This window comes from Tachypleus tridentatus, chromosome 2, assembly GCF_004210375.1.
Source record: "Tachypleus tridentatus isolate NWPU-2018 chromosome 2, ASM421037v1, whole genome shotgun sequence".
Taxonomy (NCBI): Eukaryota; Metazoa; Arthropoda; class Merostomata; order Xiphosura; family Limulidae; genus Tachypleus; species Tachypleus tridentatus.
The window spans coordinates 119,890,364-119,909,140 of record NC_134826.1 but is presented as its reverse complement, the minus strand read 5'-3'; the positions used below and the strand labels follow the sequence as shown (position 1 = coordinate 119,909,140).

Sequence of the window (18,777 nt, the reverse complement as noted above, 5' to 3'; positions counted from 1 at the left end):
TTAAAGAAAACGGTCAGTTTAAAAAAACTGTGACCTATGCATAATCTAGTTAGAACAACTTCCTCTTTCCGATCCTTACCGAAGTAAGACGGTCAAAGTCCAATAGAGGGTTTTATTTGGAAAAGATTGTTTTCACGTTGCTAACTCCAAGTCGACTGCCAACTGGCACGGAGCCGAGCCTTGAATACAGGACCATATTCCATGTATGGGAACAGGCACAGTGGTGATGGTGCCAGAGCAGACAGATTTAGCTGCGGTGTCAGCAAGCTCGTTCCCGCGAATACCAACGTGGCCAGGTATCCAGAAAAACTGGACAGAAGTAGACGCTAAAGAGAAATGGGCCAGTCGGTTTTGAATATCGGCGAGAACAGGGTGAGAACGAACATGAGGGATTCCAGGGCCAGTAGAGGACTAAGTGAGTCAGTATAAATAGTGCAGTTTGAGTACTGCTTGCATTTTATGCGATCCAGAGCAAGAGAAATGGCGTACAGTTCTGCAGTGAACACGGAAGCTGTAAAAGCGATTTTGTTCTCAACCACTGAACCACAACAAACTATGGCAGAGCCCACAGAGTCATCTGATTTTGAACCATCTGTATAAATGGTTCGAAAGATGTACAGCAAATAAAAGACGGTACTTCTAAATCTTTAGCAGACGGGTATCTGCTTTTCTCAGATGACATAAAGAAATGTTACATTTGGGGATTGTAATAAGACATGGTGGGGTGGGCTAACCAGTAATTACAGTAATGCTATCCAAGGACAGACCAAATCCATCCAGCTGCGCTTAGATACCAACCCAGAAGAAACAATAGCAGATCGTTGTTCTGAAAAAGCATGGTCCACTGAAGAAGGAAAAAACAACCTCAGATGGGATGCTGTGGTAAGGATTGAAGTTTCGAAGCATACAGTTAAGACAGTTGCAACGGCGGAGGTGTAAAGGAGGTTCACGAAACTGTGTACTAGCTCTGGACTGAGGAAGTGCAGAAAGCCCCAGTGCAGAGCCTAAGTCACTGATAAATGAATGGGGTGCAACATCTTCAAGGCTAAGGTCCTGGCAGAGCCATAGATCAGTAATCCATAGTCTAGTTTGATCGAATAAGTGCACAATATATTTCTTATCATAGAGCAGCTATCTGCTCCCCAAGTGGTGGAGGAGAGTACACGGAAGATGTTCAGTACTCTTGTACATTTGACTCGTAACTGCTTGATGTGTGGTATAAATGTCAGCTTACACTCAAGCCCCAAGAACTTTCTTTCGGGGACCATGGGTAGTAGCACAACTTCACCGATACGGAGTTAAGGATCGGGGTGAATACCCCATTGACAGCAAAAGTGCATGCAAATTGTTTTAGAATGAGAAATACAAGTTTGCTGTGGTCCATTTTAGTAAACGATTGAGGGCAGTCTGTATCTGCTACTCAATATACCTCATTTTCGACGACTGGCGAGATGTGAAAATCGACGACATAGAGCCCGTTTGCAACAATAAGAGGGAGTTGTTCAGTGATGGCATTAATCTTTATACTGAAAAGTGTGACACTCAAAACACAGCCCTGAGGAACTCCAAGTTCCCGTAGTAAAGAAAGGGAAAATGTCGAACCTACACAAACTTGGAATCGCCTGTCCATTAAAAAAAGTTTTTAAAATGAGCAAATGACCACGTAATTCATATAAGTGGGTGTCTTGCAAAATACCATACCTCCATATGATAAGTCTTTTTAGGGTCAAAGAACTTTAATACAAGATGTTGTCATTTTAAAAAGGCATCTCTAATTGACGTTTCAAGTCCAATCAGGTGGCACATGGTGTAGCATTGTCGTCGGAACCTACACTGGTGGGCAAGAGGAGGTTTATGATTCAAGTAACCAAACAAGACGAGCATTAACCATCCTCTCTAAGGTCTTACAGAGACGGCTCGTCAAAGCAGCTGGATGGTAGTTTGAAGGAATCTTGTGATCCTTTCTAAGCTCAGAGAAAGGTAGGACAATAGCCTAGTGCCGGGCATAAGGAAAAACATTCTCCTGCCAGATCCACTTAAAACAATCAGAAGAATAACAAAAGAAACAGGAGGTACATGGCGCAGCATCTCATAGTGTATATAATCTGGTCAGACCAATGTACTGCCAGATCGATGAAGGACCAGAGTTCCACTAGTGTAAAGGGACGATTATAGTCATAGATACAATCAGCTCGAAAGGAAAGAGGTGATCGATCTGCCCGAGTCTTGATGGCTAAGAAGGTGGAAGATGAAGCAGAAGTGATAGGTACCCGGCAAAAGCTTTCACCTAAAGCATCAGCGATGCTCCGGGTATCAGCTACTTCCTGACCATCAAAGATCAAAATCAAGAAGGGGACAGAATTATATTGTTCACTGACATTTCGAATTTTGCCCCATATGACTGGTGGTAGAACTGGAACTGGTGGTAGAAGAGATACTGGTTGTAAACTTGATTCAAGTTCCTTCTGGCTTTGAAGTCTTACCCGCCAAGCATGTGCACGGGCCTGCTGGAAAGCAATGCGGTGCGATAGTGTCAGCTACCCACAAAAAAGTATTCCAGGCCCGTTTTTAAGTCTTCCATGCTACGTGGCAGGCAGGATTCCACCACGGGCGGGGATATCGTGGAAATTGTGTCAAGGTTTTAGGGATACATTGAGCAGCTGCCTGTATAATATAGCCAGTTACTGCTGCCATGCAGTCATCTATTGATGACTTACAGATGATGGCAGGATAAAGTTCTATGAGAGCAGTGAAAAAGAACCATTTGGCTTAATCCAGCTTCCATCAGGGCATGCAGGTCAAGTGACATCGACCACGGCCAGTCTCTCTCAAATATTATAGGAAAATAATCACTGTTTTGAGCATTATTGGCAACCCTCTTTGAAAAGTGGGAGAATAGTGAAGGGGAGCAAACTGAGAGATCAATAGCAGTAAAGGACTGACTAGGTGCATCAAAATAAGTATAAGAACCAGTGTTGAAAAGAGAAAGGTTGTGATCTGAGAGTATATGTTTTATGAAGTAAGACCTCTGATCAATATCAGTATCTCTTCAGGGTAAATTATGTTCATTAAAGTCCCTCAACTGATGGCAACTGTTCAACGAGAGCATCTAGGTCTGACTGATCATGGGTCTCTTAAGCAGACAAGTAGAGAGAACAAACAGTAATGGTACGACCTGAGGAAACACGGATGGCTATGGCCTCCAAGGATGTGACCAAGGGTGGGCACATTCTGATCGACAAACAGTGCCACCCCTCCATGCACTCGTCCATCGCACAGCCTGTTAGGGGGTAGGAAGCAATCAATGCTTTGATGTCATCTAGATTAGAACGTAGACTTCGACAGTTCCATTGTGTCAAAGTGGCCATTTTTATTTATGCTTAGGCGAATTGGGTAGAGAGTCTGTTTTCAGACACTCGTTTCTCTTTATTTTCTTTTTTCGAGGGAGGTTTGTCGACCTCCATTTGTAATATAAGAAAATGAGGTACAGGTGTTACAGATGTTGAAAATTACTGCTCAGAATCTTCAAGACGTGGTCGTTTACCTATGAACTGTTTTTCATTATTTTATTTAGGTTTTCATTTTGGGGATTCATAATAAAAAAGAATGTTTCGGCACCAACTGACCCCACCCACCATGGAGCCCTACGAAGGAATGCACTACATTGCCAAACGAGGACACTGTAGCAACGCCAGGGTTTTGTGAGCACTATACCCAAACACCAGCTTCAGATACAATGTCCACAATACCCGTTGAAAACATCCAACACTGGTAATTGGTTGACCCTAGCCTAAGTGGACCAGCTGATTGACCCTAGGGGCCACCCCAAGTTTGCCCGTCTACAGGAATTCAAAGCCAAAGTGGTGTGATAGGGTTGGAGCCCTGAACCACCAAGATCCTCTCCTCCCCTTCCTGGGTCACCAAGAACAGCAAACACGTGGGTGAATGTTTAGATCCCAGAAGAGGTAAACTGAAAGAACAGAACCTTCCCTGGGAGGTCCCCTTACCACGTACAGGAATCCATACTGGGAGAAACCTTAATTGTAGTCTTTGTCCTTTGTTCCCTGAATCGCGATGTAGAATCTTAATTCAATCTTCGTCCTTTGTTTCACGAACCGAGCGAAAATCAAACCATGTTTACTAAAGTATTTAGTTTGCTGTTCCTTTTGTTCCTGGGTATATCGTTATTCTTACTGTTTATAGCATGCGCTTGTATATAAAAGATGTAAGTAAGTTATATATTTTATATAGAACAGTCGAATAAATTAAAATTAATAGTTTTCGGTGGGCGAGCGGTAAGCTTAAGAAGTTATACCCTGAAACTCGGGATTCGATTCCCTTGGAGAGCGCAGCAAAAAGGACTCATTTCATAGCGTTGCGCTTAGCGACAAATAAACAATACAAGGTGTGGGGCATTTTACATAAATAACGTGGAATATGTGGTGAATCAAAAATTATGTAGAAAATAATTATTGTAACAAATAATAGAAACTGGTACTGTCCAACACCGACATTTTTCTTAGAAAAGTGTGTTTCATTGCTTCTCATAGATACAAAGATTGGCTCGATTTTCATCTTAATTTATTGTTTTAAACTTAGCAAACACTTTTTTATTCATTTTCACCAGACACAAAGAAATGCGTTAAACTGCTACAGTTGGTATCAAATTCTAACTGAACAAAAAACGTGTAGAGTACTAGATTATTAGGAAAGAAATTAAAAACGTGTAGAGTACTAGATTATTAGGAAAGAAATTAAAAACGTGTAGAGTACTAGATTAGTAGGAAAGAAATTAAAAACGTGTAGAGTACTAGATTAGTAGCTTAGGAAAGAAATTAAAAACGTGTAGAGTACTAGATTAGTAGCTTAGGAAAGAAATTAAAAACGTGTAGAGTGCTAGATTATTAGGAAAGAAATTAAAAAGTGAGATTTAAACAACATTTCCTTTGAAAATTACAGGAAACTTATGTACTCCAACGAGCGGACGCAACGACTAGCACGTGCCATACCAGAGAAACAGTGGCTACGTGGGAACCGTTCAATGGACAGTACACTTTGCACTCATCAAACTTGAAGCTCACGGATATTAAGAATTTTAAAGGAAGAACGTTAAAAGTTGGCTGTGTACATGTAAGTTCGTGTTTCATATTGAAGCATACGATATATTTTAAATATACGGGACATGAGAAAACTTGACAATGCGAAATATTTTAAAGAAAAACTATAAATAAATCACAAAGTTCATTTTGAATTCAAGTTAACTTTGTGTGTGTGCATATTTAAATATATAAACTAGGAAACATTGTACAAGCTTTCTTCCGACAGTATAGTAACAATCAACAAAAGAATTACTTTAAATATTATTTGCATGACAATTCGAACATTTAGAGTCCTTTACAACGTGAATTTCTAAACACCCCTAAGAAAGTGCCAAAACGGCCACAGTAAGTACATTACTATATTCACAGGTTTTGTGTTTTTTTCATTTGTTAAACTAGTTCCCCATTTTTGGTGAAAAGTCTAAATATTTTCAATTCTTGAAAAATCCATACACATAACCTAAAATAACAAGAGTTACAGAAACAATGTTCCTCCAATCTCCAATCGTGCCCTGTTTGTTGGCAGTGATTAAGTACTGTTCTAAACTACTACGATATCCACTGTAACAAGCTTCTATGAAGGACGGTGGAGTCCATTCTAAAAGTTGCACTGGGAAACTTGACCAATATTACTTACCTGTTTGTTTTTTGTAGAAAGTAACATTGGAGTATTTCTAGTGTCTATCGAGGATAAACAAGCCTTAGATTTTAGCTTTGTAAGTCTGTAAACCTACCTCTGTTATACAGAGATATATTGACAAGTATGAGTTATAACGTGATTTCAGAAATTCTAGTTTCATCTTTTCATGAAAACAGACCTTGATTTCGATAGGTCGCTGGAAGCTTGTGAACTTTTGCCCTTTGCAAGTTCGAATTCTTGCTTATTATCTAATTAATAGTACCACAATGACCTTTTATTCGGGGGTGGTCTCTTTTATTATAATAGCCCCAATATATTGTGGATCAGAACATTGCTCTGGATTACTTGAATGTGTTTTCGGAACCAACTACTGTCTTTAATGCTCTTCTATATTCTTCCACTTCCATGGAGAATACTGAAAACTCTAGTTCATCGAAATGTTATCTATATTACTCCAGCCAGAAATCTGCCGTGAAAGCATTACATTGTGTCAAATGGTAAACGCGAGATCTATAGAGCTGCGACAAATGGCTATTGTATTACCACAAGTAACTCTTTCTTGTATGTATATAATATGTATTTTAAGAAGTATTCCTTTTATCTAAATGTTAACCATTCAGTCTTCCTGAATTTTTTTTTCATTTAATCTAATAAAAATACTTAAGAATCGGTTAGTAAATAGAGAAAAACAAATCAGTGTGTGTGTGTGTGCATTTGGATTTTTGCTGCTCTCCAGGTTATTTGTTTTCACGTGATGTAATTGCAGGTTTTCCCATTTTTTATGCTCGACGTTAAAGAAGGGAAAGTGGAAGGAACCGGTGGAATCGAATTCCATTTACTCAAGACAATGGCTCAATATCTGAATTTTAAGTACGTTTGTAAGGTAATCTTAAACTATTAACGCCCCACGTTATTAGTGGCACTTAGTAAAGTGAAAGCAACATATAATTTGTTTGGTTTGTTTTGAACTTCGCGCAAAGCTACACGAAGGCTATCTGCGCTAGCCGTCCCTAAGTTTGTTTGTTTGTTTGTTTTTGAATTTCGCACAAAGCTACTCGAGGGCTATCTGTGCTAGCCGTCCATAATTTTGCAGTGCATGACTAGAGGGAAGGCAGCTAGTCATCACCATCCACCGCCAACTCTTGGGATACTCTTTTATCAACGAATAGTAAGATTGACCGTCACGTTATAATGCCCCCACGGCTGAAAGGGCAAGCATGTTTGGTGTAACGGGGAGTTAAAACTCGCGACCCTCGGACTACGAGTCGAGTGCCTTAACAACCTGGCTATGCCGGACCGGACCTACAATATATAATGTCTAAAAGTTTTCTAAAATGTTAAACACACAAGTTACAACATTAAATAACAATTGGATTCAGGTACCATACAAACTGAGGTATTTGTTTCTCTATGTATATCACAGAGATAACTTAATATCTTATGCTCTTCCACAGCTGCAATAGTGTTCTTCTTTGGCTTGAAATATCCACGTTGATAGATTTCTCGAAGTGTTATTTTAATAATTTCTGTATTTGAGCCTCTGAATCTCCAACATTGTACCATCTATGCTGCTTAAAACGCCTGACTTTAGAAACACTGTGATCGTATAATGATGTTTTATCTGTTTAATTCTTTACACGCACAACAGTGTTAACTCGATGATTTATGATACCACATTAGTGTTAGCTCGATGATATATGATACCACATTAGTGTTAGCTCGATGATATATGATACCACATTAGTGTTAGCTCGATGATTTATGATACCACATTAGTGTTAGCTCGATGATTTATGATACCACATTAGTGTTAGCTCGATGATTTATGATACCACATTAGTGTTAATTCGATGATTTATGATACCACATTAGTGTTAACTCGATGATATATGATACCACATTATTGTTAACTCGATGATATATGATATCACATTAGTGTTAACTCGATGATATATGATACCAAGTCTCCATACATCACATGCTAACATGTTTATTTTAGGTCTCTAAATTCTTACATTTTACAGCATTAATTTGATTATTTAAAGTCATCGTTTCACATTACATTACAAAACTTCCCCTTCAGTGATACAGCAGCATGTCTGCGGACTAACAACCTTAAAAATCGGGTTTCAATAGCTGTAGTAAGCAGAGCACAGATGGTTATGTAGTTTGTGCTTAACTTCAAACAAACAAACTTTTTGGCACGTCATGGCCAGGCGGTTAGAGCGTTGAACTCACAATCGAATCGCGGATTCAAATCCCAGTCTCTCCAAACATGCTCGCTCTTTTAGACCTGTAGGGCGTTATAATGTTACAGTAAATTATTTGTTGGTAAAAGAGTAGCCTTAGAATTGACGAGTGGTGGTGATGAATAGGTGCTTTTCCTCTAGTCTTTCACCACTAAACTAGGGACTGCTAGCGCAGTTAACTCTCACGTATCAGTGCGCGAATTTCAAGACAAGCCAAACCAATCTCACTTTACGATGTAAGCTTTATGAATCAAGGTACCTTAATCTTTAAACATCATTAACTTGGTGATCTTATTGCCTTATTCTTCACATACATTAGGGTTATTTTGATAAATTCTGGAATTTGAAAGCTGGTAAAGCTATAAGTCGGAGGTCGGTTCGTGTATTGGTCATTTCGTAATTTATGCTTAAACAATAACGGCACAGTTTATCTATTCATTCGTCTCACAGTAATAAATGAAAGGTTTCAGTTGTATTTGTCTCAATTGAACTTGATGATTTCAGGTTTGAACTGGTAACCCCAGCAGACCGACACTGGGGCTCAAAGATGTCGAACGGAACCTGGACTGGAATGATTGGCTTAGTACACAGAAAGGTGAAATACTGATCGTAACAAACCATGCACAATTATATTTGTGAGCTATACGTGTGCTCATTAAACTGGACAAAATGCATATTTATAAACAATCTTTTTAATATTTATCGAAAGCGGTTAGGCAAAAAAAAATATTAGAATTTAAAGTAGGAAACTACTCTTTCACTCTGCTTCAGGTAACAACCAATAATTATTTCTATTTTTCATGTGTTTGGCTATTAAATGGTTGTCCTATTCCACTTCATTTATCTGCTTATAGAGAAAAATGCAATTTTACTACATCTTAACTCTATTATATTGCTTCTAAACTAACGTTATCATTAATTCATTTTATAAAGTTTTGGAAAAGGAAAGTATTCGTGTTCTTTCTTTCACGTTTTTCGCAGTGTATTTATGTATTTACATATGTATAGTATAATTATTTAACTTACATCTTTCATGGTCTTAGATACTCCTATTTTAATTTTAACGCTTTCGAATGTATATAATGTTATATATTAAATGATTTTTCTAGGATTTTCCTCTTACCTTTATATTTGTGTCCACACTAAAATTATACACACACACACACACACACACATATATATATATATCTATATTCTAGCTTCAAGTAGGGATCTCATTCATTTGCTTCAAGAGAAAGAATGTCAGAGAAAAAATATTGTGTTACTTTCAACTTTTGAAAGGCACATAATGCAATATTGTTAGTGTTAATGACACAGCAGACTCGTGACCGACTAACCGAAGCTGTAACTAGTAAAGTTGGCAGCTAAGTGAGATGTTGAGCCATAAGTAAGTTACCTTTGAAGAAATGTTCACTTGTCGAAACTGCTAGAATTTCACTGAGCCTCATTCATTTTGATTTAGTACTTTTCTTTTATCCTACGTGTTTCTTACTATGTTTGTTATTAAACAAAAAGCTACACAGTAGGCTATCTCCGTTTTGGCCACTGCAATATCAAAACACTATTTTGAGCATTACGAGAACTCATACGTAGTGCCAAACCACTGTAGAGGTAAAGTCGAATAGGTAACATCAATGCTTTTCCAGCGTAGGGTTTGTTTGCTTTGAATTTCCCACAAAGTTACACGAAGTGTTTCTGTAAAAAAATGATGGCTCATGTTTGTTATAATTCACTTAAAACAACATAAATACAGAAAAACTTATAGCAGGAATGGGCCAGATGTGTAAAATGTACTTTAAAAATTAAAATCTCAGACACTTCAAACAGTATACAAACAAAACTTTATAAGCAAGCACCTTGCACACAGCATTGAGTATTAAACAAACCATCTGTAGAGTAACAAACCACCAAAACACTAGAGTAAAACAGATCTTGCTTAATGAGTATAAAAGGTAGCCATCCCAACACGCTGGGAAACAGTTTATATCAGAGGTGGCCAAACTTGCTTAATCTGAGAGCCACATACAATAAACTTTAAATGTTTGAGAGCCGGAAGACATGAACAAATATTACACACGTTTTTATTGTTACATGCATATTTGGTACCTAACTTTTATATAAATATTAAGAAATACATGTACCTAACAATATTTATTCATGCATGTTGTTTTTGAACTGTTAGTTTGTATTAGTTTCACATATATACCAAAATGTTTTCAAAATCCTGGCTGATTATTGTTTTAACTATATTGAGCGTATTTAATACTGAAATGAACTTCGGTAACATTTAAGACAAATATGCAAATTTGAATTGCATTAACATTAAATGCGACCACCAAAAATAAAAAGGATAAATCAGATATTTTAATGATATTTATTTGTCTTTGTAAATACTTGGTCAAAACATGAAGGAAAATATGTAAAACAATAAAATTAGAGATATTTTAATCAGATACAATCTTACAAAATTTTAGTCTTATCATAATATTTTTCTGACACACTCAGGCTATTTATTGCTAGTAGTGGTTTTATGAGTTTCCATCTTGGTCGCAAGTCGTTGAAATTCCAACTGATATGTTGTCAAGACTGTACGAATTAGCTCCGTCAGGTGTTGATTTGTAAGGATTGCACAATGCTTCGACTTCACAAACTTCATTGCACAGTACAGTGGTTCACAGAAGCATGTTGTACTGAAATTTGAGATGAGTCGTACACTGGTTTTCTTCAGTTCAGGATATCTTATTTCCGGAACTTGCTTCCAGATCTCAATTGTAGAATGGGATTTATGGATCATGTTTAGACCCAGGTCTGCATGGAGTTATATTAGTTCCATTTCCACAGCAGATGATTCTGGAACCAGAGGTTCGAGAATTGGACAACCATCATTGATCACGTCAACCATGCATGGATTTACAAGAAAGGCGAAGCAGGTTCTTCAATAAAATTTTTAAAATGTCAATGGGTCTTCCTATTTAAACGTATGAAATTTAAAATTTCAATAAAAAATTTCATAACATCTTCATACTTGGCTGTCAGGCGTTCGTGACGAATAATGCAATGAACAGGGAGAAACTTTGAAAAGCTGGGATCACTTTTCATATGTGCAATTAATCCTGCATTTTCCCCCACCATTACAGGTGCTGTTGCATCTGTTGCAACACTGAGTTCATCCATTGGATTATCAGCATTTGTTAAGGCTCTGTCAAGCGCATTTTAATGCCAACACCACTTAGTGCCACTAAGTCCAACATCTTTTCTTTCACAGTTACATCAGAGGAATCATAACAAACAAATACCGCCAGTTGTGGGTTGTTTTGTATGTCTCTAGATTCGTCAAGCGCTGAGCTGAATGCAAGGGAATTCTTTAAATCATTTTGCATATTACATGCAACATCAGCACTGACCTGGGAGATACATCTCTCTTTAGTGTGGCGTAAAGCTGGTGTTTGTGCTATTAGTCGCTGAAGTTTTGTGTTATTTGGATCTATCACTACAACAACTTCAGCTATATTCTTCTTAACAAATTCACCATCAGAATATGGGTGTTTAGCACGAGCAATATTCCATGATATAACAAAACTAGCTTCAATCGTTGTATCGAATTCCTTTCTGAACGTTGTCAACAGTGTCTGCTGGCTATTTAGTAACGATTTTAACACATTTAACTTCTTTTTCTCGTAATTCTGATTCAGGTGGATGATTATCCACACGCAACGGAACCAAACTATACAGCGCCCAGTATCACACTAATACTCCGCTAATTTCACTGCCCGCAACACAGCCACACACGCCACAATCACGCGATCGCAAGTTAAGTCCACTAAAGCTGACATTGTGAGCATTGCCTTGTACGATTTATGATTCTCCAGCACAATTCCTCTGTAATCCTTGTTGATCCGAAATTTCTTTAATCCCTGACTCAAATCTAACATTAAAATTATGATTTAAATTCTTAAATATCATACAAAACGTTTTTGTGATTTGTTTCAAGTTACTGACTTTGTAATGACTGAGTAACATATTACAGATAAGACACAAAGGTTTACCTTCTTTAATGGTGAATGCAAAGTCTTCCTCCCAGTCTGGCTTAAAATTTCTGTTTTCATCTTCATGATTTCGCTTCTTGCAATTTGATGATGCCAACTTTCTTCACAGAATTTTCACAGACGCTTCTAAAATATTAGTGAAAAGAAACAACAAGCTCCAACACACGCAACGTAACCAAACTATACAGCGCCCAGTATCACACTAATACTCCGCTAGTTTCACTGCCCGCAACACAGCCACACACGCCACAGTTACGCAATTGAAAGTCACGTCCACTAAAGCTAACATTGTCAGCATTGCCTTGTACGATTTATGATTCTCCAGCACAATTCCTCTGTAATTCTTGCTGATACGAAATTTCTTTAATCCCTGACTTAAATGTAACATTAAAATTATGATTTAAATTCTTAAATATATTTACTCGCCATGAACATTAAACTTACGTTTTAATCCAGTGAACTTTCAGTTTATACCCTGTAAATAATTATAAAGGTTGAATTTTTTTTTTTTTATTTACCTTTTATATTAATTGTGATACAAAAAGGAGTTCAGCCAACATATTTCCGCAAGCCGCACATTATATGTCAGAGAGCCGTGGTTTAGTTCCCCGGTTTATATTGCTGGCCTACTACGGTCAGTATACTATAAGCCTCTGAAGCTATAATTGTGACAAACGCTTATTAATAGAAAAACTACAGATATTTGATAGGAAGGTTTATAGATTGCGAACATTACAAACTTCAGTGAATTAGCTTCGGACGTTAGTGTTTTTACGAGGGCATTAGATATTTTCTTCGGGAAAAACTCACGTGTCAAAAAACTAGCTTCCACCCTGTCAAGTGAAATTTACCTGTGTGTTGATATAGAATTAATTCGCTCCTCATGAACAGTTGATAAAATATTAAGCTCCAGACTAGAAAGAATAACTATTGTTTGTAAATTTGTAAAACTTTTGTATATAAATAATTGTATGTAATAAATATTTGAAATAACCGTTATTATAAATTGTATTGTTGTTTGTATATTAAAATATCACAGCAGTTGGTGTCTAAGACGTGAGTTTCCTATGTGAGGACGAAACTTTAAAAAGCATACAAATTAGGGATGGGTGGAACGATGGCCACACCCACTTAGAAGTTGCACCGTTTCAATAACCACTAAGTATTGTAATGTTAACCCTCCTACCTTGTTTCCTTACTTTGTGGTGCTACAGTTCCAGCTTCCCAATTTTAATTAAAAGTTTTATACTTGTATTTGTATATTTACGTACTATATAAAATACATAAAAATTATCTAAATAATTTTACTCGTAGTTTATTAAATAAATTTCAATGAAGTGACAAAAACGTTGAGTCCTAATCAGCTTCACTACGTTTCTCAAACCTCATAAACCCCACAATGGCGTGTCAGCGGAATTGTAACTGGTTTCGAAACCCGTGGTAGGTAGAGCACAGATAGCCCATTTTGTAGATATGTTCTTAACTAGAAACAAACCTTATTGATATACTTTCATTTTGTCTTATTTGACAGTTGTTGAAAAATGGAAGAGGTAAAATACTTTTGTTTTCCATAGCCAATTACTATATTTATTTATATATCTGTCGTTGTTGTATTTAATTATTAATGTTTCTTTAATTAACGTATGTTTAGAAATAGAAAATATAATAATTTAAACAGGGTGTTTCCACATTTAGCTATACGTCTGTTTAATCTCCAAGCTGAAGTGACCAGATTCTTTGTTTAACTATTCGTACCAGTTATCGAAGTGTACTTTATTGTCATCTGGTTGGCTTACTGGTTTTCTAGTTCCTGTAGTATTTTCGGGCGTACAAATTTCTCATAGAACAATCTGTTAGAGCCAATTTATTGAAGACTCGAAGAATATCGCGTCCAAGGATACGGGACTGTCTCTCTTTGAACTCTGACCGAGTTTGTCAACAAATATCGATATAACGTACAGGATATAGAACATGGCAATATTTATTTACAAAATAATCAATGAATGAGCACAGTCACAAAACAAGAGGAAATGTTTGCCATGGATGTGTTTAAATGAAAAGTGTGTAAACTCCTTGAATAGATTTCTCTAACCAGGCCAGTGTGACCCCCACCGTAAGCTGAAAGAATATGAGGTGAAAATGTTAAAATAAAGAGCCATTATTTTAAAATAAAAGAAAATCAGCAAATTTAGATAATCAGCTTGATAAATAACCGAATAACCTAATTTTAGTTTCGAAAAGAGAAGAACCTGACATTCAACACAAAAATAATATCATTAACCACAAAGCCGGATTGCACACGCCACACTCTTTGCGCACGCGACCTTCGTTCCACTGCCATTCACGTGAAAGGGTGGAGAATCATCCCATCCGGTCATTATATACCAACAGAAGAGACAGCCAGCTGTTTATCTTGGAACATCACAAACTATTTTTCTGGCAGAAGAATGCAGTTAATGGCCAATTAATGAATTAGGTCCCAGACAGAGCTTGGGTAATGCTGGATAGATATATTTACTTGAGTAACCTTCTGTGTTCAAACGTAGCCGAAAGAAAAACAAAAGTTTCTACATATTTAAATATAAGCTAAGGAAATAGTAACACGTGGTACCATCCTTTATCACATTCATCTTGAGCTAATAAAGGATCCACCGGAGTTAGACTACGTAATGTAACATCATTGGCTGGAAGGATAAATGACTAGAGGATATGGATTAAATATTTATTTACTCCTACGCTCGAATAGAACATACCATCAAACAAACTAACACTTAATTGAACTAGCATTATGTTTAAGCCTTTGGCATTCTTCAACATACAAGTTACAGAACAAAGATCTTAAAATCTGGGATAAAACCATTCAATAAGCTACATTAAACACAATTATGACATTACCAGTAAAATTTCATGATAAACCTTTTTTTACTTATTACTGTAAATAAAACGTATTTTTAACATTTATATTTTTGTCAATAGATGTTTTCCTTCAATTTTATAGTTTATGCAGTTAAATATATTATTATTTATGTTACGTCTTTGACAAAGATTATCACCATTAAATTTTCATATAATCGATAGAATTTATAACAATTAATTTTATTTTTGTAAAGCGGTTATTTATGTGTGTTTAGCACTATTTAACTAACATATCAGAAGTTCGACTATATTGAACTTACTTGTACGATTCTAGAGTTAAGTTATATTGCTATTTAATCTTCAAAGTTTTAAATGAGAAAATATTAATATATGTATATATATTATCCCTAAATTTTCACCGCTTGTGGATTATTGATACCAATATTTATCTTCTGTTTTGCCTGTTTTAGGTTAAACAGAGGTCGAGTATGATATGTTAAAACGAGTTTGAATCCTCACCATCTTATCATAGTCTACTTGCCATATACAACCATGCTTTATCTGACGACTAAGCCGTTTGACGACAAAACTGAGACGTTAGTTTCATCAGAGTTCTCCAGAGAAAGCCTGTCATGTCTAAAGCACATTACCGCTACCTGCTTACTTACTGCTGTATGAGTATGAAGGTTTTTCCAATGCCCATTTCAATAATTTGATCCTACAAAGGTCCATAGATATTGCATCCAGAACAATTTAGCCAATATATCATCGTATAAAATAGCACATGAATATCTGTTTCGTGTACCACGTACTTGAGGTATGTGACCAGACATGTCTAGAAGCAAGTTGTGTACATGCGACTTATGAACGTTTCCAAGCGGAGATCCCTCTTCATTACATTGTGTACCATTTCCTTTTGCCACGGACCTTCTTGTTCACAGATATTAATTTGTTACAAAATGACGCACTGTACTTGCCATGGCTTCAGGACTTGTTACAGTTTTGTTTTTGGATGGGTTTAGTGCGTCAAGTTTATTCATATTCTTTTATTTTCGAATGTCGTTAAGTACAAGACATATTCCCATCTTGGAAATATTAACTCTTCTATCTGAGCACATCCGTATGATCCGAGTGCAAGAGTATGTTGTGTCGGACAAGTCTGCTACACACCTTTCCCAAAAATTATAAATTCTTTGTGGCATTACACAGTTTACGAAAACGCAAAACAATGTCAAAATGTAGTTACGACTTTATATAGGTTGTGGTCGTCACAAAGCTTGCTGTTTTATATATTCAAAATCGCTTTAATGTAATGTACTCAACCCTAATGTATTACCATATGAACAGCCCGGCATGGCTGGGTAATTAAGGCGCTCGCCTTGTAATTTGGGGGTCGCGGGTTCGAATCCCAGTCCCACCAAACATGTTCGCCCTTTGACCTTTCTATACGTTATAATGTTACAATCAATCCCACTATTCGTTAGTAAAAGCGTAGCCTAAGAGTTGGCGATAAGTGATGATAACTAGCTGCCTTCCCTCTGGTCTTACATTGATAAATTAGGAACGGCGAGCGCAGATAGCCTTTGTGTAGTTTTGCGCGAAACTAAAAAAAATCCAAAAAACTTTATGGGATTCATTACTATAAGTATTTAACCTGTATTTGTCAATATATTTAATATAAATAGTATTGTGAAACAGTCGATACATATTATTTCTGCCAGTAAATGACTATTTAATTTGAAGGTCATCGTTAATAAATAAATAGTTTTTACTCATATATATTTAGAAATAGTTATTTAACCGCAATACACTCAGCCATTCCTGCTAATATCCATGTACTGAGAAACAAACTATACGTCTATTCAGTATCCATGTGTATAGAAATAAGTGATAGATTACTTAACTACTTGTCGTTAGGTATAAATATGTCTCTCTGTTCAACCTTATGTCTTTATAGACACAGCCATATTCGAAATTTCTGTTAAACCTAAGTGCGTCCATCCAAAGGAAGCAAACAAGGTTTAATATTCTACCCCTATCATGAATTCTTTGCCGTAACAAGCCAAGAGTTCATCACGTGATATGAAACATTTTAAATATAGCCTTGGTCAACAAATCGCAGTTGTCAAGGGCTTTGTTACCCATGCGTGACGTTACAGCATAATTTTGCAAAAAAAAACAATTTTTTTCCAACATGGTGTAAAATAAATTATTCATTTGAGTCTAATTACAAAAACATTTGCTCAATTCTAAACTATCATAACAACGCGGATAAGTATTATTGATGTATGCGTGAGGGTAGGGTACAAGACAGATTATTCGATAACTGTCCTGTGAAAGTGGTTTTCTCGGGGAACTCTCGTTTTCTCCAACATCAAAATGTAGGATTTATAGATTCCCGCCACCCTTAAACAGGGTCATTCAAGCCTATATTTAGATTCATGCTTATATTTACTGTCCTTTAACTTTCACCAATATCAAAAATATTTGGTGACATTTATTCTCTTTTTGTGTGCAGAAAAGAATGTGTGTGTGTGTGTGTATTTATATACGTATACACATTTATACATATACTCGCACACGCCTAGATGTTTGGTACCGTTTCTTGACACCGACTGTTATCTTTCCGTCATCCACAACGCACAGTAACGAAACAGCTCAAGTCTTCAACGACAAGTTTAAACTGAACTACACGAGTAGGGCAAAAGAGAATGAAAATATTCTCGAACACCCTACAGGAACAGGATGATTGTAGACCCCCCCCCCCTTCCTCTAAACTGAACACCTGCCGCGGTTTCTGTCTGTCGCACATGTACAACTAGTTTTGCCAGCAGAACTTTGCGGAGGACAATTATTTTGCAGCACTTTGAAAAGATACTGATTTACTTAGTTCTCATTTACAAATAACTTCCAACATCTGGCTACCATTTCAGGCAATTTTTATGTTGATGTTACACAGGTGCATACTTTGAACGTTTATTGGTACGAGCACATGGTAATGGACTATAATATTTTAGGAATTAAATAATTTCGAAATTTTAATGATTTGTTATTTAATTCGTGAAATGATATCAAACTCTTCAGTGAAATGTTAAACCTAAAAATTTAAATGTCGGTTCAGGGAATAGGTTAAATATACTATATAACGGCACCAATTAATCATATTTTAGTGAAACTGAAAACAGAAGTTAGTAGAATTAAACGATTGTTGACTGGTAATTTTGGGCAACTGTTTATTGTTTTCATCGACTTTTAACTGTTCTTCACGCTTGTTTAAACGCTTAATACACCATGAAAACTGATCCTTACATTCATAGAGGCGATGAGTAAGTTAGTGCTGGCCCGGCATGGCCAGGCGTGCGACTCGTAATCTCAGGGTCGCGGGTTCGCATCCCCGTCGCGTCAAACATGCTCGTCCTTTCAGCCGTGGGGCGTTATAATGGTACGGTCAATCCCACCATTCGTTGGTAAAAGAGTAGCCCAAAAGTTGGCGGGGGGTGGTGATGATTAGCTGCCTTCCCTCTAGTCTTACACTACTAAATTAGGGACGGCTAACGCAGATAGCCCTCAAGTAGCTTTGCGTGAAATTCAAAAAGAAACAAACTAAGTTAGTGAAGTTCCCCAACATGGAACTCTGTTATTAAAATAATGGGTAATTACTTTATTGTCAGACGAGTAGTTTTGTTTCACAACATGTTTATGCAGACTTAGAAGTGTGAAATATTAACAGATATGTTACTTGACTACATTCCGTAATAGTACATTATCAATGTTACCAATGGTGAATTTAACAACTATTCATCTTCATAAGACCATGGTATTCGTCTTTAAAGTCAATAACTTCTGATCGTTAGCGCATTTATGTTGCAGTTTAGTATGGAACGAAT

General features: G+C 36.7%; 1 protein-coding gene across 1 annotated transcript in view; it reads left to right on the top strand.

The window, feature by feature from the left end:
• LOC143244950 (glutamate receptor ionotropic, delta-2-like) overlaps nt 1–18,777 on the top strand; it is a 74,205-nt gene that overhangs the window by 30,584 nt on the left and 24,844 nt on the right. Inside the window, exons 5-7 of the mRNA XM_076490546.1 lie at nt 4,960–5,130; nt 6,506–6,609; nt 8,493–8,583. Coding sequence (XP_076346661.1) covers nt 4,960–5,130; nt 6,506–6,609; nt 8,493–8,583 — 366 coding nt within the window. The remainder of the gene's footprint in view (nt 1–4,959; nt 5,131–6,505; nt 6,610–8,492; nt 8,584–18,777) is intronic.